At 39.2% G+C, this 26,613-nt stretch overlaps 1 protein-coding gene across 1 annotated transcript in view; it reads left to right on the top strand.

The window, feature by feature from the left end:
* The window catches only part of LOC150081745 (trypsin-2-like), a 68,307-nt gene that overhangs the window by 31,898 nt on the left and 9,796 nt on the right, over positions 1 to 26,613 (top strand). The window contains exon 3 of the mRNA XM_090380303.1: positions 5,803 to 5,930. Within this exon, the coding sequence (XP_090236429.1) occupies positions 5,803 to 5,930 (128 nt within the window). The remainder of the gene's footprint in view (positions 1 to 5,802; positions 5,931 to 26,613) is intronic.

The following is a 26,613-nucleotide window of genomic DNA, read 5'->3' as shown; positions in this document are numbered from 1 at the left end:
ATCTCTTTTCTAAGTCTAATAGGGATAGTATGAGGATAAACGAGAACTTTATCATACCATATTTCAAAACGGTGCCGTCTGGAGGGCCTGATGACTACTGAGTTTCCTCGAACAGGTACGACAATCTTCTCTACTGGGGAAGCGTTGCCTATTCGAGGAATATATGAGCTTTGTGTGTGAGTCGAAGGAGCTGGGTTTCCTCGAATAGGTAACGACAATCTTCTGTACTGGGGAAGCGTTGCCTATTTGAGGAATATATGAGCTTTGTGTGTGAGTTGAAGGAGCTGGGTTTCCTCTACTGGGGAAGCGTTGCCTATTCGAGGAATTTATGAGCTTTTGAGTAGTGTGAGTTGAAGGAGTAACTGTCCCTTTCTTCCTTCTACGGCATTTCCTTCCTCTACCTCTCCTACTTTCACCTTCCTACATCTTTATCTCTTTTCTAAGTCTAATAGGGATAGTATGACGATAAACGAGAACTTTATCATACCATATTTCAAAACGGTGCCATCTGGAGGGCCTGATGACTACTGAGTTTCCTCGAACAGGTACGACAATCTTTTCTACTGGGGAAGCGTTGCCTATTCGAGGAATATATGAGCTTTGTGTGTGAGTCGAAGGAGCTGGGTTTCCTCGAATAGGTAACGACAATCTTCTGTACTGGGGAAGTGTTGCCTGTTTGAGGAATATATGAGCTTTGTGTGTGAGTCGAAGGAGCTGGGTTTCCTCTACTGGGGAAGCGTTGCCTATTCGAGGAATTTATGAGCTTTGTGTGTGAGTCGAAGGGGGTGGGTTTCCTCGAATAGGTAACAACAGTCTTCTCTACTGGGGAAGCGTTGCCTATTCGAGGAATATATGAGGTGTGAGTTGAAGCAGCAACTGTCCCTTTCTTCCTTCTACGGCATTTCCTTCCTCTACCTCTCCTACTTTCACATTCCTACATCTTTATCTCTTTTCTAAGTCTAATAGGGATAGTATGAGGATAAACGAGAACTTTATCATACCATATTTCAAAACGGTGCCGTCTGGAGGGCCTGATGACTACTGAGTTTCCTCGAACAGGTACGACAATCTTCTCTACTGGGGAAGCGTTGCCTATTCGAGGAATATATGAGCTTTGTGTGTGAGTCGAAGGAGCTGGGTTTCCTCGAATAGGTAACGACAATCTTCTGTACTGGGGAAGCGTTGCCTATTTGAGGAATATATGAGCTTTGTGTGTGAGTTGAAGGAGTTGGGTTTCCTCTACTGGGGAAGCGTTGCCTATTCGAGGAATTTATGAGCTTTTGAGTAGTGTGAGTTGAAGGAGTAACTGTCCCTTTCTTCCTTCTACGGCATTTCCTTCCTCTACCTCTCCTACTATCACCTTCCTACATCTTTTTTGCTTTCCTAAGTCTAATAGGGATAGTATGAGGATAACAGAGATCTTTATCCCATAACATATTTCAAACGGTGCCATCTGGGGGAGTCTTGATGAGGCCCTTTTTACCGCGAATAGGTAACAACAGTCTTCCCTAATGGGGAAGTGTTGCCTATTCTTTTTTTATAGGTTCTATAAAAGGTACTTTTTTTAGAACCTATGGTACTACGTACTATAGGTTCTATACCGTGCATAGGTTGAAAATATGAAGATACTTGTTGACATTAGACTTGAACTTCTGTTGATTGTAATTTTCAGGAAATACGTTTGAAGGAAGTTCGTTCAAGAAAACAGAAGTTCAATGAATAAATGAGGAAGAAGAAATGTTGGTTCTGTGGGATTGAACTTGAACAGTAAAAGGATGTTGATTGGTTGCGGCACGAGTGTGGACTGCTTTGAAAGAGAGAGCAGGAATTACAAAAGCCAATTCAAAAGAACAGTGCTCATGCAAGTATCTATAGAAAATGCATGCAATAGAAACAGAACGTCTATGAGACCGAGAGTGGAGAGACTCTGTTACAGATGACATTAATTAACCTAACTGCCCTCTTTTGAATGGAATCTAGAAGCCTGAGAGAGGTTTTGGGGGTACCGCCCCAGATGAGGGAACAATATTCCATGGTAGGCCGGATTTGCGATTTCTACAGGGTCAAAAACTGTTTGGAAGTAAAGTAATGCCGAGACCGAAAGAGAAAACCCAGTTTTTTAGATGCAAAGGAAGCAATATTTGTAATGTGTTTTGTGCCAGGAGAGATTAAAAGTCAAGGTAATCGCCAAGATCTTGCCTAGAAATCGGAGCGTAATCGAATATAAGCATAGGAGCAGAAGAATCCTTTTTGCGAGATATAAGATAAGGCTGAGTTTTTGAAGGATTCAAATTAAGTTTTCTTTGCCCCACTGGAGAATTATCTGGAGTTCAGGATTTAGCAGTGCATATTCGAGAAGTTGAAGCCGTTTGAGCAGGGCAAGATTCTCAAACTAGATGTTGAAAAGTAATCTGCTATCATCAGCAAAACTATGGATAGGATTTCCGGTCAATGGAAGAAGGTCATTAATAAACAAGAGAAAAACAGTGGGAGAAAGAACTGAACCTTGGGGAACATCAGCATTAGCGGAGAAGTTAGAAGACAGAGAGCCATCTACTATTACCCGCAGTGAGCGGTCAGGGAGAAACCTGGATACCCGATTACAAAGAACAGCTCGAAAACCATAGGATGGAAGCTTATTTAGAAGACCTTTATGCCAAATAAAATTAAAAGCCTCTGAAATGTCACAAAACTTTTCCATTGAATTTGCTAATTTACTAATTGAATTTGTACATAAACCAGATAGTTCTATTGTCATTTCAGCCAAGGATAAAGCTGACCTGCTAGCATCCCATTTTTCTTCCAACTCGTGTATTAATGATCTTGGTAAAACACCTCCAACCATTCCGAACACGCTCCATTCAATGCCTCCTGTGGTCTTCCGTCAAAAGGATTTCAGAAGGATTTTGTTGAATCTGGTGCTAAGAAAGTGCCAGGTCCTGATGGTATTTCTCCACTTGTTCTCAAAACCTGTGCTCCTGAACTTACTCCTGTTCTTTGCCGCCTTTTTTCACTTTCTTATTTCAAAGGTGTTTTACCTTCTGCTTGGAAATTTTCTCATATCCAGCCAGTTTCTAAAAAGGGTGACAAGCCCCTCCCATTCAATTATAGTCCCATTGAAATTACTTCTACCCTTTCTAAAATAATGGAGAAATCAATTAACCGCCAACTTTTAAACTACCTAGAAACCTTCCGTCTGATCATCGATCGCCAGTATGGATTCTGTCAGTGTCGATCCACTGGTGATATTCTGGCTTATGACCCATTTATGGACAAATTCAGTGGAAAAATTTGGTGAAACGCAAGCATTGCTCTTGACATCTCAAAGACTTTCGATTGTGTTTGGCCTAAAGGTCTTCTAAAAAAGCTTCAATCTTATGGTTTGCCAACTGTTTTTTTTTTTAATTGGTCATCCAGTTTTCTTTGTGGTGGCTCAATGAGGGTGATGATAGATGGCTCTCTGTCTTCTAACTTCTCCACTAATGCTGGTGTCCTCCGAGGTTCAGTTCTTTTCCCTCACTCTTTTCTCCTCTTGTATATTAATAATCTTCTTTCATTGACTGGAAATCCTATCTATAGTTTTGCCGATGAGAGCACATTGCATTCCACTATCAATTTTGAAAAACCTTGCCCTGCTCAATCAGCTTCAACTTCTCGAATATCCGCTACCAATTCCTTAAATGCCGATCTCCAGGTAATTCTCCAATGGGGCAACGAAAACTTAGTCGATTTCAGTCCTTCTAAAACTCAGTTTTGTCATATATCTCGCAAAAAGGATTCTTCTGCTCCTATGCTTATCTTTGGTGACATTCCGATTTCTAGGCAAAATGATATATCTCTTTTGAGGATTAACCTTACTTCTAGACAGCCGCTGTAGCCTAGTGGTCACGCGCGCGGATGCATAAGTACACGTGCCTTGAGTGACCGGGGTTCAAGCCCGTGACTGCCGAATACGGTGCTGTTTCTTGTATTCTGTGTATCTTATAAACTACGTTTGGTCGTCCCGGAGTATAAAAAGAAAATTTATTTATTCTCTCTTGGCACAAGCATATTACTAATATTGCTTCCTTTGCATCTGAAAAACTTTTTTCTCTTTCGCTCTCTGTGTTACTTTTCTTCCCAACAGCTGTTCACTCTGTGCAAATCCGCCCTACTATGTAATATTGTTCCCACATCTGGGACGGTGCCTCAAAAACTTCTCTCAGGCTTCTAGATTCCATTCAGAAGAGGGCAGTTAGGTTAATTAATGACTCCTCTCTAACAGAGTCTCTCCACTCTCGGTCTCATAGACGTTCTGTTTCTATTGCATGCATTTTCTATAGATACTTGCATGAGCACTGTTCTTCTGAATTCGCTTCTTTAATTCCCGCTCTCTCTTTCAAAACAGTCCGAACACGTGCCGCCACCAGCCAACATCCATTTACTGTCCTACTTCAAACTGATAGAACCAACTTTTCATCTTCCTCGTTTATTCATTCAACTGCTGTTTTCTGGAACAACCTTCCTTCGTACGGTTTTCCTTAAAATTTCAGTCTACAGGAGTAGAAGATATTGGAAAGAAAACGGCTACTTTGTTCGGATCAACCTATGTTTGCGAGCAAATTTTTTTCACAGATCAAATCAAATAAATATTTAAAAAGAAACAGAATAATAGATGATTATCTTCATTTCGTTATTGAGAATTGTGGTTACAAATTTTCAACCAAATTTTGAACAATTATCTTAAAATATCCAGCTTCAATCATCTCATGAAATATTAAGTTTTGTTCAGTAATGTGTATAACGTTTACTGAACAAATTTTTTTATTATTTCTTAATAAAATTTTAGAATATTTTCAATTTTAAGTGTATCATTATATTTATTATTCACCTTAATCTTGAAAAGCAGTGATTATTTTCAGCGAGAAGTTGAACATTGTAAATTTTTTAAAGTGAGCATTTAAAAGAAAAAGTAAGGTATATTTAAAAAAAAAATAATAAAAATAAGTCATATTTTTATAATTTTAATAAAATCTAAAAAATTTAATATTGAAAATTAGTGATCCTTTTCAGGTTGTAAATTTTCTAAATTAAGCATTTAAAAGCAAAAGTGAGATTTTTTTTAAAGTATTTATACGTAAAAGTAAAGTAGTTTTTCAAAAAAACAGAAGTAAGTCATATTTTTATAATTTTAATAGAATCTAAAAAAAAATAAATCATTGACATAGATTTTTTGCACATAAAAGTGTTGTGAATTTTCATTTTTTATATACAGTATATAGCTAGAAAATAAGAAACGGTAACATGAAAACAGAAACTTTCTTTTACGTGTAACAAGTTATGGAAAAAGGAACACTGTTAATATTTCTCGAATCACTGTGCGGTCTGCGAAACAAATCTAACTTTGAATATGGCTCCTGTACGGTAAAAGGTTGGACACCACTGGACTATAGCAGAACACTGACGCTGGGTCAAGGTCACTCACGTCCTCAGACACGCATTTGTTGAACCGGAGAAATATTACGCAATGCCCAAAAGTGCGTATGAAGCAGCAGCAGAAAACAGCATCAAGAAGTTCATTGAAACTTAATCGTTTGTTTGAAATCCTTATTCCCACTTCCATATAGCATTTCCAAGAATTGGTCTTGATGTGGCGACATTAAAATTGAATACTGCATTTTTAAATAAATATAAATAAAAACAAGAAAAATTTACGAAGCACAATGTACAAACAACCAGACATCATCCCTTCCGCAGTTTCTCCACAGATATGTATGTATTATTTACTATATTGTAAACGATATGTATTATTTTATTTTATAGATGAGAATGAAGAACAAAAGCTGAATCCTCTTGATATACAAAAGTGTGGCGTTGCTGAAATTGATATTCAGTTAGCACTTCGTATTATAGGTGGACGTGAGGCTACTAAGAGTAGCTGGCCTTGGCAAGTAAGTACAAAATAAAGCTTTTCAGCATTACTTAATATTATTATGGTTATTTATTTAACGGCAGTGTAGACGATGTAAAAGTACAAATATTTCAAACGTGGTTACAAAAGTAATACCGAGGGAAAAGGGTACCGATGGATAAAGATTTTAATAAGATAATTAATTACTTTTTTAAAATTTTCTAGTATTAATTAGTAATTTATTTACTCTGACATCAATTCATTTGTCACTGTTCATCATAATACTAAAAACAATATTACTCGACAGGGCGAGGAGACCTGGCCATTTAAATTAAATAAATAAATATTCTGTTTATTCTCCGGGACGACCACACGGTGAGCCGAGTTACAAGATAGAGAGGATACAAGAAACAGCACCTTATTTAGCAGTCACGGACTTCAACACTGATCACTCAAAGCACGTGTACCCTCACACCTGATTGTCATCCGCCGGTACAATACCCCAGTTTGCTTATTGGAGGTTGAAGCAATAATGTTTTATTGAATTTTGTTTTATTGAACAGATGTTTCTGTTCAAAGCTCAGTCAACTGTTGTCTCTTCCATCATACAGCTCATTGATGACTTCCGAGGTTATGGATCATCATGGCGAGATCCAATATTCCTTATATTTCGATGGTATAGCTCTAAAACAGTGCTTACAGGCTGGCTGTTATATATAATCCCGGGATCAAGGTAACACTCAATTGGTAATATTCGAGAAGGCATCCGGATCAGCTAGTGTATAATATCGCTGCCTCTACTCAGCCAGAAACTGACTGGGAGGAGTCATAGGAGTGTATATGCGACAGGCATTATCGAGGCTACATTATGTGAAGGATAGGAATGCATTATTACTGTGGTACACCATATCCAAAAAATTTATTATTTTATGCAACGTGACCCAACCTCTTCTTTTTGTTTCTCTACTGAATGCATCACGGGTATTCAAACTAATGGAACAAACTTATCTTCAGAAACATTAACCAACTTCCCCCTCTCAAATACTTCTTCATTCATTTAGCAAATATTCAGTTTTCACTTCTAACTCAATGTTGACCATATCCACTGACAGTTTGCTAAGGCTCATTTACTTTTTCCTGAGAGAATCCTAAATTATTGGTTACTTCAAATATTTCTCATTCCTGTGTCCTAATTATTCGGTGTACGATTCTTTTCGCTTCAAAGATGGTAATTGTACATTTGTATATATGTCCGCTGAGATATTTCCTGTCAAAGACAGTAAATTGAAATCTCCTCTTTTCGATCTTATTTGGATTAAAACCTAACCACCCAACATTCTTCACCTTTTTCTTTCGAACAATCCTTGAAAGTACAACGGGCGAAGCAAGTGGTATCTAGCCATCTCAGATCACAACTTGATGATGGTGTGTCCTTGCCAATGGAGCCTTTCTCTAGTAGACATTTTCAGTCTCGTGTTGTTTCGCATTAGAGGAAGGTGAAAATGGGACGATATTCTAGATTTATATTATTTTCCTTGATTGCATTACTGTTTTAAATCTTAAAATCTAATGTCAATATTTTCTCAGATTGTGTAAAGTGAAATTATTCTAGTAAGGTTCATCCCTACAAGAATAAAGGATTTCATATTCTTTATTCCACACCAACCTTAATTCTTTATCTGATTTCCAATAAATATGCTAAGGCGGGTCAAGATAATGCAGCATATCGCAACTGGCTCCCATTAAAATCTCTAGTTTCATTTTCTGCATGCACCACAGTTCTAAAGCAGAAATTGATCAATCCAAACTAGAATTTCAACTGGCTTTGAGTAAAAATCAAACTATCATTTTTAGGCCACCCGAATAATTAATTTCATCTGCCGTGCAGTGTGTCTTATGTCTGTTAATTGCGTGTGTTCTATGGTCGATTTCTCTGTTTTGCTGAACGATAAACCCCAGTTTCTGGGCAAAAACCTTTCTATCTACGCCTGAGACCGAAAAACGCAGCCACGGAATGAATTAAAGTTCCTTGCATCATCACAGGCTATGAGTAGAAAACTTGTTTCTTGTCCAGCTGGTAGTCAAGCATTCTGATCACTTGCTAAATTGATTTGGCATAACGTTTCAATCTATACCCCACCTTCTGGAAAAACCTGATAGTTCTATTGCGACCTAATTTAAAGATAAAACAGACTTACTAGCATCTTACTATACTTTAACTCTTGTATTGAGGAAACCACCTCCTGCCATTCCCACACTCGATGCATCCTGTAATCTTCTATCAAAAGAAAATCAGAAGAAATTCGAACAATATTGATGCCAAGAAATCTCCAGGTCTTGATGACATTTCTCCACTTGTTCTCAAGAATTGTGCTCCTGTGCATGCTGTTGTTCTGTGTTGCTTTTTAAAATGATTTAGTCTACAGGTGATTTCTTTCTGCTTGGAAATTTGCTCATATCCAGCTAGTTTCTAAAAAGGGTGAAAAATTCCTCCCATCCAGTTGTCGTCCCATTACACTTACCTCTGCTCTTTTCAAAGTAATGGAGAAATCATTAACTGAAGACTCATAAATTATCTCAACCTTCCAACTCATTAATGATCTGGTATTCAGTCCATGTCGCTCCACTTGTGATATATTATATTACCCATCTATATTATGCGCAAATTCATTGGAAAAGTTTGGTGAAACTCAAGCAGTTGCCCTTGTCATTTTTAAAAGGGTTTATAAACAAGATGGAAGCATAAACAAGAATCCATCTTATGGATTGGTGATTGTTTTTTGCAACTGAGTATCCAGTTTACTTTCTGCCTTCTGGTTGCTGGAAGACGGTAGATAGCCATAGTCAGATCTAGTTTTACAGGGCAATATTCGTGGCTGATTTTTTTATCATGTAATCAGGTATCACTTATATATCTCAAAATTAACATGGGTTATTCCTGCTGTACTCATGTGATTCACTCAAAGAGCATATGATGGTGTTTCTTTGCAGTGATCGTCCTCTGAAAATCAATTCCAAGTCACAGGGGGTCTGTGAATATTAGGGCATGTTTGGTGAAGTAAAAATCGATCAGATATCTTCAGACGGTTGATCTTTAGAATAACTCAAGAATTGGACATCAAGTATGGTAGAGGATTGGACCTCAACAATGACAGGGCATTGTACCACTGACAGATGTCTCTCATGATCAAGATCATGCTTATGGATATTTTTTGAGTAGTAATTGTGCATCTGATATCAGTTAAATTTGGGAGCGTAGGTACAGTAAACAGGTAGCCATATTAGTGTTTCTCCATTGGGAAAGGTGTCTATGCTTATGAGAGAACCATTTATGACTCCAGCACTCGCATGTATACACAGTTTTCGAAGTGAAAGAGAAGCAGACTTCCAGATTTCAGTGGTATACAAAATTACTAGATAAACTCTAGTTTGCAGATAAACAGGTAGTCGTTGCAGAATCGTTGATAATAAATATTGTTTCGCTGTCCAGATTAAGGTGTTAAATCGCTTATGAAGGCATTCTGTGTGAACATTCAATCTCAACTTCGGAGAAAAATAGGTTGGTACCAACGAGGATGGGCGTGAAACCAAATGAAGGTTGAATTCACAATTGGTCGCTACTTAAAGGAGTATATTATTATTGCATATCTATATGGGTTAAGGTTTAATCCGAAGTCTTGTAGGTATGTGGAAAATGAGACAAGCTGTCACTGATTGAAGAAGCTGGATTTGTATGCAGGATTAAGGTAACTAAAATTATATCGGCAGTGTATATTTTTGCATTATCTGGGAGACAAATAAAGAGGATAAGTATAGGTGAGAACATGAGGCCAGTAAGGACTTCACCTTTGGTATTCCTGCAGCGATTTCTCAAGCATAGTAGGGCTTCCTGATTGTGATGTGAACACTCTTTTTCTTCAATAATGAAATGAGAAAGACTATGCATATATTAAGTACAATAGCATCATTAATACACAGCCATTTCTGAATTAACAGAATATTTATAAGGCGGCATCGTTTTAAGTTATATTTCATATTGTGAATTGAATACCTTCACAATGAGTTGCTATGATATTGCACTACTGTACTTTGAATAAGTAACGTTTCACCTAGTGTTCACTTTCTTTGTTTTCGTCGGTATATTTATAGTTTGTGATAAAGTTGGTGTTTCTTCTTATAACTGGACAAGCAATTCAAAAGTTATGCGAGAGTGAAACTGGACCTGGGACTAAATTGTAGTAGTATTATAAGCACAAGGGCCGTTCAAAATGTAAATAAGGCTCTGAACTAAAGTCGTTGCTTTAGAGGGAGAAATGTAACATAGCCGGGATATTTTATTTATTTATTTTTTTTTTGTTGTTGTTTTATTCTTTTCTTTCTCTTCCTTTCGGGTTTTTTCCCCCCTCTGGAGTGTACCCCAGAGAAGGAAATTCTTTTTTTTTTTCTTTTTTTGTTGTTGTCTCATACTCTGAGACCATAGGTGTCTCATCTACTGGTACTGGCCCACCTTCAGGACAGATGATCCTTGGTACTTGTCCACACCCGTGGTGTGGACAAGTACCCAGGATCATCTGTCCAGGTGACTGACGCTTCTGCGTAGCCAAGCGGCCAGAACAGAACAACAGAACACACACAAACCCACGTCACACACATATCTGGCCCATTTGTAGTGATACCGTTCTTCACAGAGATAAGAAGTGGAGGTGAAATGACGTTCTAGGAGCCGCCCCTTACATAAACACATGTCACCTAAGGAGAAGCTTAATGTTACTTATTCTCAGATAGGTGGTACCTATCTGAGAATAAGTAACATTAGTCTTCTCCTTAGGTAAAAAAAAAAAAAAAAAATTATTATTTTATAGTTGACTGTAATTAAACACATTAACCCGTATATTGTCTGTAAATTGTGTATGTTCTATGGTTGATTTGCCTGTTTTGCTGGACGAAAAAAACCCAGTTACTGGGGAGAAAAACCTTGTTATCTATGCCTGAGACCAACTAACTCAGCCACGGAGTGAAAAAAAGCCCATTAAAGTTCCTCGCGTCATCGACGGGATTCGAACCCAGGCCTTTTCCACCTGGTGTGGGGAGGATGGTGACGATACCACTGTGCTACTCGCGCAGACTCTCCTTAGGTGAAGCGTCACTTATTCGAAGTAGTGCAATATCATGGCAACTTGTTGTGAAGGTATTCACAATATGAGATATAACTTAAAACGATGCCGCCTTATAAACATTCTGTTAATTCAGAAATGGCTGTGTATTAATGATGCTATTGCACTTAATATACAGGGTGATTCACTACCAGTGCGACAAACTTGCAGGAGGTGTAGGGGGCACAAAGACGTATTGGAATCACATAGCATTGCAGGGTCCAAAATGCCTTCATCATGCAGTAGAGGACGTTGAATGGGATGTCGCGTGAACAGCGATCCCGCTGGAAGTCAGCATTTGCGAACCAGTTCCTGAGGCAGTAGGATGGACGAGTATTCAAACGTTGAACTGGCAGACATACACCTCATGTATGGAGCTGCAGGCTTTAATGGGCGCACCACTCTGCGCTTGTACCAGGAACGTTTCCCGCACAGGCGTGCTACTCATCATACGATTTTCACACGTGTGCACAGAAGGTTACGTGATACTGGTTGTTTCACGAGAGGTACCACGAATCGAGAGCGAACGACGAGGATGCCAGACAATGAGGAGAATGTCCTACATCTTGCAGAAGGCAATCCGAGTATGAGTACTCGAGTGATAGGCCAAGGATTGGGTATTTCCCAATCCACTGTATATAGGATACTGTCAACAAACCAAATGAGTTCATACCATCTGAAATGCGTCCAATCATTGGAACCTATGGATTATCCACTCCGGAGGACTTTTGCTACTTGGTTTCTTCAACAGAAACGGTTCGCAAATGCTGACTTCCGGTGGGATTGCTGTTCACACGACCTCCCATTCAATGTCCTCTACCGCATGATGAAGGCATTTCAGACCCTGCAATGCTATGTGATTTCGATTCGTCTTTGTGCCCCTACACCTCCTGCCATTTTGTCGCACTGGTAGTGAATCACCCTGTATACATAGTCTCAACTTGCTTGAGGCTTTATCCCTAAACGCATCTTAGTGAAATGAGAAAGGTGAGAATATTTGCGTTTATTCTTAAGGATAGCAATGGATTCAGATGGACTTGGTGTCTACACTGTCACATGCAGCTTCACTATCTGTGAACCCAGTGCCTAATTCAGATTTAGCTTGAAGTGTTTCTAAACGAGCAAGAAGTTTGCTATGGTTGATCTATTTGTGAGGGTAACGTGGTTGAGTTCAAATTCTAAGCAGTGAAGCACCTATGAATTTGAGGAGGGTGCAAATAGTTGAAATTGGTCTGATTTCTTTCAGACCTATTTCAAGTACCTCAACTCTCTCTCTCTCTCACCCTTTATTGAATTTTCCACTGAACTGGATGCAATGCTTTTCCCTATTTAGCAATACTCTCCCGTTTTTCAGTGCAAGGACATGTGCTTAAAAACTTCAGTCCCCTGCAAACTGATGTATACTGCCCAATTCACCAACTAGCAGTCAGTACGCACTCACAGCCAGCTTCTCGATACCGTGCGAGCCCTACTAACCCATGCCCGGACTCATTCAAGTTCAGTGGATGAAAGGCATGATGAGATTGTTAAAATAAAAGCAGATCTGGTTAGATGTGGCTACTCTGGGGCACTGGAACTGTTTCCAATGCCCTAGATATGTGCGACTTGCCGGCCCTTGACCATACAGCACACCCCAGGGTCCCCATGTAGCAACGACACTCCCTCAACCGCCTTTATACTACCCAGGCATGTCACAACAGCTCTCTTAAATCTTACGAGCCCGTGAGATAAAGTGCTTGCAGCTACCAGGCAGGAAGTTGTGGTCCCTCCTGTCGAGGGGTAAACTCGAATCTCCCCGCTTTTGTGAAGAGGTTCGGTGTACCACATTTCCTGCCATGGCTGCATTGGCTGTTATTTTGGGGAGTCTGACAGGAGGCTCCAAGATCGGATTTCGGAACATGAGAGTGCAATCCGTTCCACAGTTTCCAAACACTTGGCAGTCCCAGAGCACTTCTGGTCTTGCCAGCACAACCATGATTCACACTGTGACATCGAAATTATTGGCCAATCATTGCATCTTGGTTGGAATCGCTCCACATTTCTTGTCATCGAGATGATTTTAACTGAAATAAAGGAGAACGGATTCATCCTATCATGGAAGCAGTTATCCTCCAGAATGATAAATGTTGGCACAGGCTTCATACTTAAACACTACAGTTACATTCACAAGCCTCTACTCCCAACAACAGATTGTTACCCGCACTCGTATTGCACGTTTCACCTCGTATGACCACCATGGCTGAGCACCTGTTATTCTATTTTATAACAGCACTCCTTCCCCAACTGAAGGACTACACAATTCCGAAAGCTTTTGATAGATTTATATTATTTTATTTTATTTTTATTTGCTTAACTTGCCTTTAACTACTATTAAAGGATTTTTACTCAAACCTTGTTCTTTCTTTATCCATCTCTCCGGTACAACTAAAGTATTTATATTTTTACTTCAACTATTCGAAATAGTAGCGCGAAAGTAAAATATTCTTTCCATTAGACAAGGAATACTCACATGGTGTGGACTGAATTATAAATGGAGAACAGGTATCTACGTTGTATACTGTATGAGTAGTGTATAGTTGTTGTTGCTGGGTTTTAGGAACATCAGCGACTAAGGCTATATTTCTCTTTGTATAATGTCTGTAAATTCTGTGTTTTGTGTAGTTGATTTTATTGGACGAAAAATCCAAGTTTCCAACAGGAAAATCATGCTGCCCTTGCACAAGACAGACTAATCCAGGAAGGAAAAAATAATGGAAGTTTTTTTGTTGAAAGAGAATGTGATGGTGACAGTTTGCATTTTGGAGAATATGTGATAGCGAAAAAGGCAGGCATTAGGAAGGCTTCCACTGGAAATTCGAAGAGTAGGGGACAGAATGGGTATCTACCCCTGCAGCAAGTCACCCTCCATAGGAGGAACTGTTAAGAAGAGTGAAAAGTTTTATTGTGATAGGACCTACCAGTCAAAAATGTTTGGGTAGAGTCCAAGTAATTTTTGAACAGGGCTGCCCCTAAATTTGTGGAGTCCTCTTCAAGGATTACTTATGGGCCCTGGGTTCCTAAGGGAAAACTTATACGGGATGTTTTTGTAAGTGATATTTAATTTTTTTTTTTCAATTTTACATTAACTAAGAAATAATTAAATAATTTTATATTATACTGAACAAAACTTTTAAATGCGAATAATATTCAATACATTAATCAACAATATTTGTTGACAATTGCAGTCAAAAAAGGAAGAATACGAATAAATAATAATAGGAACCAATAATTAATTGGAAGACTTCTTAATAGAAATGTCGAAAAGGATCTCAGTAGTTAGAGCAGTGATGTGAACCATGCAAATTAGGTGGGCGTGGTTCACTGGAGCTGTCTGTCTGTTTGGCTGTTGTGCTGGTCCCGCTCTTCTATGATTGGCTGCTGAGGTGAGTGTTGCTGGCTCTGTGATTGGCTGTTGGAAGTCAGTTGGTCTGTTGGAAGTCATGAATAGGCCCACACCTGCCAACATGAATAGGCCCACAACCTGCCAACATTTTTCAGCTCGCTTTGGGAAGCCACAATTGACTTAAGTAGGAGGGGAGGCACTTTGAACGAAACTGACCAGGGGGCCGGTCTGTCAAGCCTCCCTTCCCCCACCACGCCAACCCTCCCCTCTCCGAGTTCGCGGTCTGCCTCCCCCTCCCTCCCCTACCCCCGAAACACTTTGAACAGAATTTCACAGCAGGTGGTCTGTCGATCCCCCTACCCTACCCCCGAAACACTTTGAACAGATTTTGTCAGCGGGTGGTCCGTCGACCTACCCTCTCCCCACCCCTGCCACTAGGTGGCGCTGCAATCGAAACACTTTGAACAGAATTTCACAGCGGGTGGTCTTCGACCCACCCTCACCGCTAGGTGGCGCTGCCATAGAAATACTTTTAACCTAGCTGACCAAGGGCCCTCCCCAACCCCGCACACAGATGTTGAATCTTTGATTGTGATGACATCACCGTGAATCCTTCCAATGTTAATGTTATTTTAGGCAATAAATTAATTAGTGGTATTTTGAATTGTTTTTACTTTAAAGTATTCATGAACAAATCAATGGTATTATTTGAACATAAAGTATTCATGACCAATATTTTTAACCAATGGTATTTTTTAAAGTATTCATGAACAAATCAATGGTATTATTTGAACATAATTAAAGTATTCATGAAGAAATCAATGGTATTTTGTGATTTGAAAGTGATTTTCAATATAATTTTTAATGAAGACAGATTTTAACGGATGACCTTTTTTGTTTTGAATACTGAACTACAGTTGCTTTCGAATAGATTTGAATAAATTTGTACATGAACATCCTCGTGAATATTGTTGTTTGCCGTACAACGAACAGTCAAACTCATTCATGGCAAGATTTCACTGGTTCTCTTTATTTCGAACTCAGTTATAATTTGATTAGTGTTATTACTTGAATGCAATTAATGTGTTTTTTCATAATTATAAAGTTCGAAATTAATTTAAAATGGTTGAATTTTAAGGGGAAATTTAAAAAGTTAAAATAAATTTACCACAAGTTGTGTGAAAATTACAAGGTAAACATCGTAACTCCCAAGCTATATAACGTTCTTACTATTCTGGTTAAAATTCTAAAATCTTCATTGCAGACACGGGTTAAACGAACTTTTATCGGAATTCTAAAGAGACCGCACAGGTCTTGACTAATAATAAAATCTCAATTCAGATTGCATACTGTTATGAGAACAATCCATTTTTTGTTTTCCCGTATGAAGTTTTCAAGCATAGTTCCAGAAATGGTTCAGCATTTACAGTACGGAAAAAATTTTGAGCTCCACAAAAATAGACCGGTGATGCTAAGTTTAAGTACTTAGCAATTAAATTTAACTTATTTACATAGTTTTCCACTCACCTAGTTTTATTAGAGTTCACATTTTGTCTTTCCAGTGAGCGAAATGTTTACACACACATAGCTGAACGAGAATGGTTTGCATTTGAAATTGTATGTTACCCAGAGCCACAATCCTTGACACATTTTCTTCCTTTTGCTGCGAATATTTTATCAATTCAGGACGTTTCTTCTCCACTTTAATAACTACAACACAAAAATCTGAATGGAGGGTTGAAAAATTCACAAAACCAACACGAGCAATCCATTTGAAGATACAGAAATTGTAATGACACCAACCCCACGGCTAAAGGCAACTGAAATGCTATAATTATCACGTGGGAGTTTAACCAATCATAAACCAGCTTTGCACGATAACAAGCAAAAAATTAAGTGATATCCACAATATTTTTTCAAAAATGTTTCCAACATTTGTGCGAAGCGTTACCCAGAGCCACAATCCTTGACACATTGTCTTCCTTTTGCTGCGAATATTTTATCAATTCAGGACGTTTCTTCTCCACTTTAATAACTACAACACAAAAATCTGAATGGAGGGTTGAAAAATTCACAAAACCAACACGAGCAATCCATTTGAAGATACAGAAATTGTAATGACACCAACCCCACGGCTAAAGGCAACTGAAATGCTATAATTATCACGTGGGAGTTTAACCAATCATAAACCAGCTTTGCACGATAACAAGCAAAAAATTAAGTGATATCCACAATATTTTTTCAAAAATGTTTCCAACATTTGTGCGAAGCGTAATCTGTATACTGATATGTCCATAAACCTGGAAAACGCAAAATAGGTAGAACTCTGAGAAAAACCCCCAAAGCAGCAGTGCCATAAACCTCGGTTTACGTCATAATCCTTTGGTTTAATTCCAGGAACACAATTCCCAATTAAACAACATAGTTTTATATAAGTGTAACATGTCTCTGTAGCCAATAGAAAATAATTGCATGTCTATATGAACGCAATAATATTTATTGTGATCCTGCGATTGTGTTTTTCCCAAAAACACTAAGACGTTAGTATGAACTTATTTTCTCTCTCAATAATAGTACAAAGACACAGATAAAATTCGCTAAAGAATAAAAACTTATTTCTCTATCAATAATAATGTTAAGGAACCACAAAGACATAGATAAAAGTTACAAAAGAATATTCTATTTTATTCTTAAAAAAACTAAAGAAAGATACAAAATACTTACAACTAAAGATTCCCTAATCTAAATAAATTAAGCTACTGTAACCACCATCTGTTGTTAAAGCGTCGTTACACCGATCGTGCCAGATGATGGGCACGGTGGAAGCACCGGACGTGGAAAAACCGCTCTCGTCAACGGCATAGGGATTCCGAGGACCACCAACATTTACATCGTCTTCTTCTTCTTCTTCTTCATACTCCTTGACAATAATTATGTCCGGTGAATGAACCTCACGATCAACGTATGCCGATCCTATTGACACTTCCGATGCCGACCGTGAGGAGTTAGATGCGGATATATCACCATCGTATGAAAGATGGAAACTTGCAGAGGTTGAAAATTTCATAGACACTTCCCATGAACAGAGGCTATCATCCAGCGATAGAGATGAATTGGTGTAATCGATACAGGAGTGCCCCGTACTAATGGGAGTTGAGCTCCGTGTTTTTGGAAAATATGTCAAGGCGTTCCAGTCAAAGGTCTCACAGCAGTCAGCAACTTCCAAAAGGTCTACGTCATTGCAGGAAACCCACGGGTCACAACACTCTGAACTTTTATCATAACAGACACCTGACCCTGAACACATGCACAAACTGTACCTACACAATATTGTAAGGACGGAAAAAAACGTGAGAGTACCATGAAGAAATAAACACAAAACTAGCCCTTTTAAACTCAAGCAGGTTCAAATGTTAACCCAATACAACCAATCAGATTGGTAGGGAAAGCTGAAAATTTAACCAATGAGATGCGTTCATGAACGTGAGTACGCGCCCGCGTGTACGTACGTACCGGAACCATCGTATATAATACTGTTGCTAAAAACAACTTATTAGTTAACATGCTCCTTTTTACATAATTTGTTAACACACATTTTGTTGGATCTGTGAACTGCAAAGATTTAGAACATATTTTTCTGATATAATTTTAAAACTTCATAAATGAACGTTCTGTTATGATAATAGAAATGAGAAAATACAGATATATACACCTAAAAATTAACAGATTTTATAATTTTCACAACCTATTTGTAGGTGTCAAATGTATATTTTAGCCGTTAGGGGATAGCACAGCTTGGAACTTCACAAAGTTTACGAAAGATAACCTTTGTTTGTCCATAAGATCTTCACTGAAAATGGGAAAGTTTGAGAAAATCACATGTCACCTTTAGATATTTTGCGTGTACAACCGGAAAATTTGTCCCGTTATATTCTTTTCAATTGCTAGAATTTGTACGAAATCGAACTTTTTGGGGCAGTTTCACTTTTGATATAGAGAAATTGTCCTTAAACGATTTCGCCCACCTTTCAATGCAACCCTCAGGTTTTTTTATGCATCCCAACTCAAAAAATTACGCAAAACGACTGTAAAACGGTTCGCAACCGACTCGTTGGAATTATTGAAATTATGAAAAATAAATATCGTAAAGCTACATTGACTGGTAGTTTAATATCAACACTTGTTGACAAGCTGATGGAGGGAAAAAAATAACATTCAATCTCAGCAACTGCGAATGGATCGAAAACAGTTAAAAGCTGAGATTTTTAATAAATTTTCAGTTATCCATCAACACTTTGTAACCTTTTCAAAACAAAACGTGAAAAAATCAACTTAAAATTCTTAATTTTAAGCATTTTTCGTGTACTATAACATAAATTTGAACCTGAACAGCTCATTCAAATCATAAAAAACATCCCCAAATAGCGTAAAACTCCAACAAATACAACCAAACCTCGGAAAATCTAAGAAAAATTATGTAAAAAATCTTAATAACATGTTTTCAACATTTATTTAAGATTGAGACCCCCCACCCACACAAGACCATTACGGTGTCACAGCAGATTAAAGCCTCATGATTCAAAATATATAGAGCGTCATCACCAACTCAAGGGATTAATAATGATTATAACGTTCTTGGGTTTTTTCTCAGAATTCCAATAAGTTTACACATTAACATGAAAAAACAACGGAAACTGTGTACAAGTAATTAATGGACCCTTTAAAATTAGAGAAAATGATCAGAAAGAGAGAAAATAATCTGCTTTTTCCAATGTACTCAAGGGATGTGTTTGTGAGATTTTTAATTAAAAATTTGCTTACACATTACCACATTTTTGTTCTGTCAAAACATCAAATTCATTCATCACAGTAAAATCAGGGTGGAAACACACAAAACACTGTCAAGAGACAGAAATATAAGAAAATTAAGTAAAAACATCTTAAATAATACAGCTTCAACATTTATTCAACCCTCAGACCCCAGCCACAACGTCACAGGTTCTTAACAACCCCCCCCCCCTCAAAACGATTATGGTGTTAAGACACACCTAAGGTTAAAAAAAATTAACCGTCACCTGAGAGGGGCATAAATTCAAATTGAGGAAGGACGGATGTCGGATAGATGTGCGGAAATTTGCCTTTAGCCAGAGGGCAGTTGGTTTGTGGAATAGACTCCCATCGCTTGTTGTTGAAGTTGATAGCCTAAACAAATTTAAGGCTCAGCTGGACAGGTATTTCGAACGAACGGAGGGGTGATAAAAAAATCAAATTATAATTTTAGGGTTGCCCATAATTGAATACATTAACCCGTATTTGTGTCTGTAAATTGCGTGTGTTCTCTGGTCCATTTGCTTGTTTTGCTGGAAGAATCTACCCTTGCGAGTCGTTTCCTCGCAAGGGGAGAAAAACCTTGCAATCTATGTGTGAGATGGACTACCTCAGCCATGGAGTGAAAAAAGCCCAATAAAGTTCCTTGCGTCATCGACGGGATTCGAACCCGGGCCTTTTCACCCAGTGTGCGGAGGATGGTGACCATACCACTGTGCTACCTCGCACAGACAGTATTATGACAATAAAGGGAATTAACTTGAAACCACATAAGTGGGACAGTCGTTTCCTCGCAAAAGTCAGTTGAAAAAGCGTGTAAGCTTTGTTACCACCGCTCCTGAAATTTTTATTATGCCATCTGATGAAAACCCATATGGATTTCAGATTTCAGACAAGGCAGTTTCAAAGAAGAGTCAACCAGCTCCAGTTCTTGTTTGGAATATCGGACAGTGATATTCATAACACGAGATGGGCTGCATCTAGAGGCTAGAGCACATTCTTCAGAATGGCAGCCTAATTTTTTCTCCTCCCCCACATGGATAGACTTGCCTGACTGTTTCTCATATATCACTGTACTGGAAACAAGAAAGCAGAGTTCAGACACTAGAATCGCTTCATTTGGAAATACTTGCAGACGCAATAGGTCCTAAGCATGGATGTTTTTTTCCAGAAAATACACAGTCACACTATACTGTGAAACAACCCCATCCTGTCAACCTAGGAACTGGAGAGTGGACTGTGAGCCTTGCAGAAGCCATTTTGCCATCGGAATTCGACAATATCGACGATGCGTTTAAGAACATTATTGTTGAGGAATTTTTCAATGACCAGCATGAAGATTTTGAATGTACCATGAAAACGCGCCTAGGTTGTTCGTCTGCAATTCAAGAAGCGTTAATAGAGCAGCTTTCAGATGCAATTCCAGACACAGAGGTCGCATATTATTATTGGTGCAGAGCCGAGGGGTGCAAACAAGCATTTCGTGTCTTTTTGTAAAAGGTGAATATTCTATATATATTCCACCCGACCTGCATTCTCTCTCTCTCTCTCTCTCTCTCTTGGAACATCTCCATTCAAGATACGGTTTGCTTCCTATCGAGGAGGAGGAAGATTATCTCCGTGATAGAAAGACATGCAATAAAAAGAAAAAGAATGAGATTTTTGACAACGGATGGCAAACTGCCGATACATGTCTATTATTGCATCTGAAGCCACCTGCGAAAACTACATTTGATAAAAAAAATTATATTTGCAAACAGCTGAAAGCAGCGCATCACGAAAAGAAATTAGTCAGCATTCCACATTGATATTGCCGAACTGTGAAAGAACTGCTTAGCTCTCGAAAAAGCCATTGGATGTTTATTTGCACAGGGTGCAAATGAAAAAGTTAAGATCAGTGTATACAACGATGTGTGTCTGTATTTTCCCAAATCCCATCCCGATCTCGGGCAGCTCCTAGGCTTTGAAGAAAATAGAATTGGACTCGAGCTTCAAGGCACTGTTAAAGGCAAATATCCGATTGATATTAGAAAAGCTGTCTACGAATTGTACATATATTCTAACATCATTTCTCCTCACATAGTCGGCAACATTTATTCGCATTTGCTTAGAGTTATTCCTGAAACATATAATTCTGATACTATCACGAAAATATACACTTCGATCGATTGTTATCCTCTTGCAGTAAAAGATTTTCCAAATATTGAAGTAGATATAAGAGCCAACACCAGGGAGAGGTTGACATTTCGTTCTGGGAAAACAGTGTTGAAGCTTCGCTTCAGGCAAAAAGATGGTGCTGTCTCCTTACCATGAATATAGAACCTCTCGATTTTTACTTCGCCGGCAGCCAGCATTACTTGGATCTCTCCAGAACATTGCTTTATTTTAAAGTGAAAATTTTATAAGAAGATGGAACAGAGCTCGAACCCGAAGCCAAGGTTGCCCATGTAAACCTTTGGTTGCATTCCCTTTTCAGTCAGGTTGATCTGTATTTACAAGATACCCTAGTAAGTCAATCATCTAATTTGTATCCCTACCGCAGTTATTTTGACACCCTATTGAACTATGAAAGCAACACAAAAAAGACACATTTAGCCAAGGTAACATTCGAAAACATGACTGCTAAAACGGGGATTCTCTTTGTAAGAAAGATCAAGGCATTCCCCACATCCAGTTAGCACACGCAGATGTGCTTCTGAAAGCTCATGTGAAGTACCCTATCACACGTGTCGAATTAAAAACTTTTGCAGTAAATAAGGGACTGCGAAATATAACACGGGATAACCTAATTATGGGTCAAATTCTGGATCGGTATTGTTGACATTATAGATATTATTAATGGAAATTAACAATACCTCGTTTAATGGAAATTACAACAAAAACTCACTTAATTGCAAACATATCAGTTTAAACTTTTTAGCGAGTAATGTCGATTCTGAGCAAATTCTAGCTAGACCTTTTACTCCAGTTATACAGAAAAACACTATACTCGCGAATACTTTGTGCTTTTTGACGCGTTACGAATTTCACATACCGACCGATCAAACAACATCAGCATAAACGAGTTCCCTAGCTGATATACACTCTATGCAGTCGACTTAACAAGGAACGGTGAGCTTTCCCTCATTGCGAGCAAATACGTACTGGAAATATGTGTCTATCGTTAAAATTTGCTAAAGACCTCACACGCAATGCAATAGTGATATTGTTAGTGAAATTTGAAAGTGTTATGGAGATTTCGCATCAGAGAGAGAGACAGATCCTGTTTGTTTATTCATTATGAACAGTGAAGAAATTAGACAGTTACTTAGTCGCGACCCTCTGATGTCAGATATATCAGTACTGGCCTCTGATGAGTTACCACCTCGGAGAGTTGCTCCCTATGCAGCGATCTGCAATATCACAACCAAACAACTGGTTGGTTGTGATTGCGTGCAGTGATCGCAGAGGTGTATATTATTGTTCGTATGGGACCAGCCTGACATTTTCATTTATGGTCTTTTTCCAGAAAACCTGCATTGATGTATTCTATAATGATAAACAGGTGCAAGCGATGAACGCAATCTCCTGTGGACTGCATGCAATGTATTTCCTTCGGAAGTACAGAAGAGGAGCAGACATGAACACTATAATTAATGAATTTTATCCAAATACTGCTACTAATGAATATATTGTTCTCTGTTCTTTGATGGATTTGTTGGTATGAATAAAAAAAAAATAGTGTATATACAGGGTGATTCACTACCAGTGCGACAAACTTGCAGGAGGTGTAGGGGGCACAAAGACGAATCGGAATTACACAGCATTGCAGGGTCCGAAATGCCTTCATCATGCGGTAGAGGACGTTGAACGGGAGGTCGCGTGAACAGCGATCCCGCTGGAAGTCAGCATTTGCTGACTTCCAGCGGGAAGTCAGCAAATGCTGACTTCCCTTAACCGGTTTAACCGGTTCCCGAGGCAGTAGGATGGACTAGTATTCAAACGTTGAACTGGCCGACATGCACCTCGCGTATAGAGTTGCAGACTGTAACGGGCGCGCCGCTCTGCGCTTGTACCAGGAACGCTTCCCGCACAGGCGTGTTCCTCATCATACGATTTTCGCACGTGTGCACAGAAGGTTACGTGAGACTGGTTGTTTCACGAGAGGTGCCATGAATCGAGAGCGAACGACGAGGACGCCAGACAATGAGGAGAATGTCCTACGTCTTGCTGATAGATGACTTTCATCAACCGGTGAAATATCATAACTTTGCTTATTGGAGGCTTGAAGTGGCGAAACCCATGTTTAGACTCTAGAGCAAAGTTTCCGGCATCCCCCTCCCCCCATACTTCTCCTTCAACCCATGCACGGTGCTAAGTACTACAGGTTTTGATACCTTTCGTGTTTGGGGTTTTCATAAAAAAAAAAAAAAAAAAAAAAAAGGCAATCCGAGTAAGAGTACTCGAGTGATAGGCCAACGATTGAGTATTTCCCAATCCACTGTATGGAGGATACTTTCAACAAACCAAATGAGTTCATACCATCTTCTACGCGTCCAATCATTGGAGCCTGCGGATTATCCACTCCGGAGGACTTTTGCTACTTGGTTTCTTCAACAGAAACGGTTCGCAAATGCTGACTTCCAGCGGGATCGCTGTTCACGCGTACTCCCGTTCAACGTTCTCTACCGCATGACGAAGGCATTTCGGACTCTGCAATGCTATGTGATTCCGATTCGTCTTTGTACCCCCTACACCTCCTGCAAGTTTGTCGCACTGGTAGTTTGTTTGTTTGTTATTTGGTTTTTAGGAGCATTAGCAACTAAGGCCATATTGCTCCGGGATATGCGGTGGTCATTCCCTGACCTTTCCGCATCCTCCGTATTTGGTGGTGACGGGCTCGAACCCCGGTCTAATCAAGAAGCGTGTGCAATGCACTGCTGCTCCTTCCCACCTGGCTACGGAGGCGCCTAGCACTGGTAGTGAATCACCCTGTATATATATAATGATAAAGATGCAATGAAATTATTGAAAGTCTTAGTAAACAAGAATGAGAAATAAAAATATATGAAATACATGACTGCGCTATGGATCCAGGGTATTACGGTAAACGTAGAAAAAGCCGGCAACCATAATGAAAAAATATACAAAATGGTAATTATCAGTGTATTTGGTAGGGGAGTTGAGCTATCAGGTGTAATAACCATGGAAGAATTGAGAGAACTTGTTTGTTTGTTTTTTAGCATAGAGGTTCTCTCAATACTTCCATGGTTATTACACCTGAGAGCTCATCTCCCTACCAAATACACAAATACATTGATACTTACCTTTTTGTCTATATATATATATATATATACAGGGTGTCTCAAAAATACACGGCATAACTTCAGGAATGTGTTCCTCATATGTAGACAATAAAAATATTTTACATTAAAATTGAAATTATAGTTGCTCAGAGCGAAAAGGATACAAGAATATAGATTGTAAAAATATAGATGTTACAATCTATATTTTTGTATCCGTTTCGCTCTGAGCAACTATAATTTCAATTTTAATGTAATGAATCCGGAGCGCATAGGCCTCTTTAATTAAAAATATTTTATATCAACATAATTCCGAAAATTCTTGGTTCCCGAGTTATTAACCGGAATGTCTTGTCTCCCGTGGGTGATTTCCTTCATCAAAACTCAAAACTCAATAACTCCATAAACCTACCACTACCTGTGCCGTGGCACATCCGTGGGATCATCACAAGGTACTGACAGAATCTGGTGGTTTTCCATGTACTCAACTCAGGAGCAAGCGGATATGCACTTTATGTACGGGTTTGGCGGACGGCAGTGCTCTGGACGCTCGTTATTTGTACCACGAAATGTTCCCAGAACAAAGATGTCCAGACAGGAAAACGTTTGAAGGTGTCTATCGCGGCCTTTGTGAATATGGGACATTTACACCTCGTGCTGCCGACAGAGGACGACCAAGATCTGCGATTCCGAAGTAGAGGAGGAAATTTTGGATGTTGTGCATGCCACTCCTGGAATCAGCACACGAAGAATAGCAATGCAACTGGCTATTCAACGTTCAACTATTTGGAGAGTGTTGCGAGAACGCCAGCCGTATCTTTACCATCTGCAACGGGTACAGGCCTTGTCACCAACAGATTACCCTGCGCTTACCCTCAATGCTCACCTGATTTAAACTAATTAGATTTCTTCTTGTGGGGCCATTTAAAGTCATTGGTTTATTCGACTCCGATAGCTGATGTGGAAACTCTCCGCAATCGAATTGTGGCAGGTTGTGAGACAATACGAAACATGCCAGGAATTTGGCATCGTCTTGGATTGGAAATTGAGAAGACGAGAGAAGACATTTGTTGACATTAGACTTGAACTTCTGTAGACTGTAATTTTTAGGAAATACATATGAAGGAAGGTTGTTCCAGAAGACGGCAGTTGAATTAAGTAAACGAGGAAAATGAAAAGTTGATTCTGTGAGTTTGAACTTGGATAGTCAATGGATGTTGGCTGGTGGCGGCATGTGTGCGGACTGTTTTGAAAGAGAGAGCGGGAATTCTAGAAGCCAATTCAGAAGAACAGTGCCCATGGAAGTATCTGTAGAAGAGGCATGCAGAAGAAACAGTACGTCTATGAGACAGCGAGTGGAGAGACTCTGTTAGAGATGAGTCATTAATTAACCTAACTACCCTCTTCTGAATGGAAGCTAGAAACCTGAGAGACGTTTTGGGAGCACCGCCCCAAATATGAGAACAATATTCCATGGTAGGGCGGATTTGTGATTTATACAGAGTGAACAGATGTTTAGAAGAAAAGTAACAAAAGAAAAGAAAAGTTAAATCGAAATCATGACTCAGACCAGAGCAGCAAAGCAAAAGGCTCCAGCTAATGGGAGTGCTGTGGCTCAGGGGAGAACTGTGGGGGCAGTTGCCCTCTGAATCACAGCCTTTTAAAATGCACTATTTGCTTGATGTTTGTGGGGCACTCAGGTACTGGACATGATAATGCTATGGGGGATGTCTTTGTATGTGCGCGATGCAAGGAGTGTAAGGAAATCAGGCGACAACTCAGCGTTGTTATGGGCCTATATGAGAGCTTGAGGGACAGGGTGGATGCCCTCGAAGGATTAAAAGTGAGGGGCCCATCAAGCTCTCAGCTGATCACACCAACGCCAGAGCTTGCACTTGGGCATCACGCAACACAGCGGCAACCCCAAAGGCAGAATGCACTGGTCCCAAAGGAACTTGTAGTTGTTGGTGACTCTATTGTCAGGGAAACAGGAAACATGCTTTGTAAAAAGGATAGGTGGAACAGGACCAGGGTATGTCTGCCAGGATCAAAGGTTGATGACGTTGTAGAGCGGATATT

This window comes from Mastigoproctus giganteus, chromosome 8 (genome assembly GCF_048544385.1).
Source record: "Mastigoproctus giganteus isolate SK-2022 chromosome 8, ASM4854438v1, whole genome shotgun sequence".
NCBI lineage: Eukaryota > Metazoa > Arthropoda > Arachnida > Uropygi > Thelyphonidae > Mastigoproctus > Mastigoproctus giganteus.
This window is presented reverse-complemented; position numbering and strand designations above follow the sequence as displayed.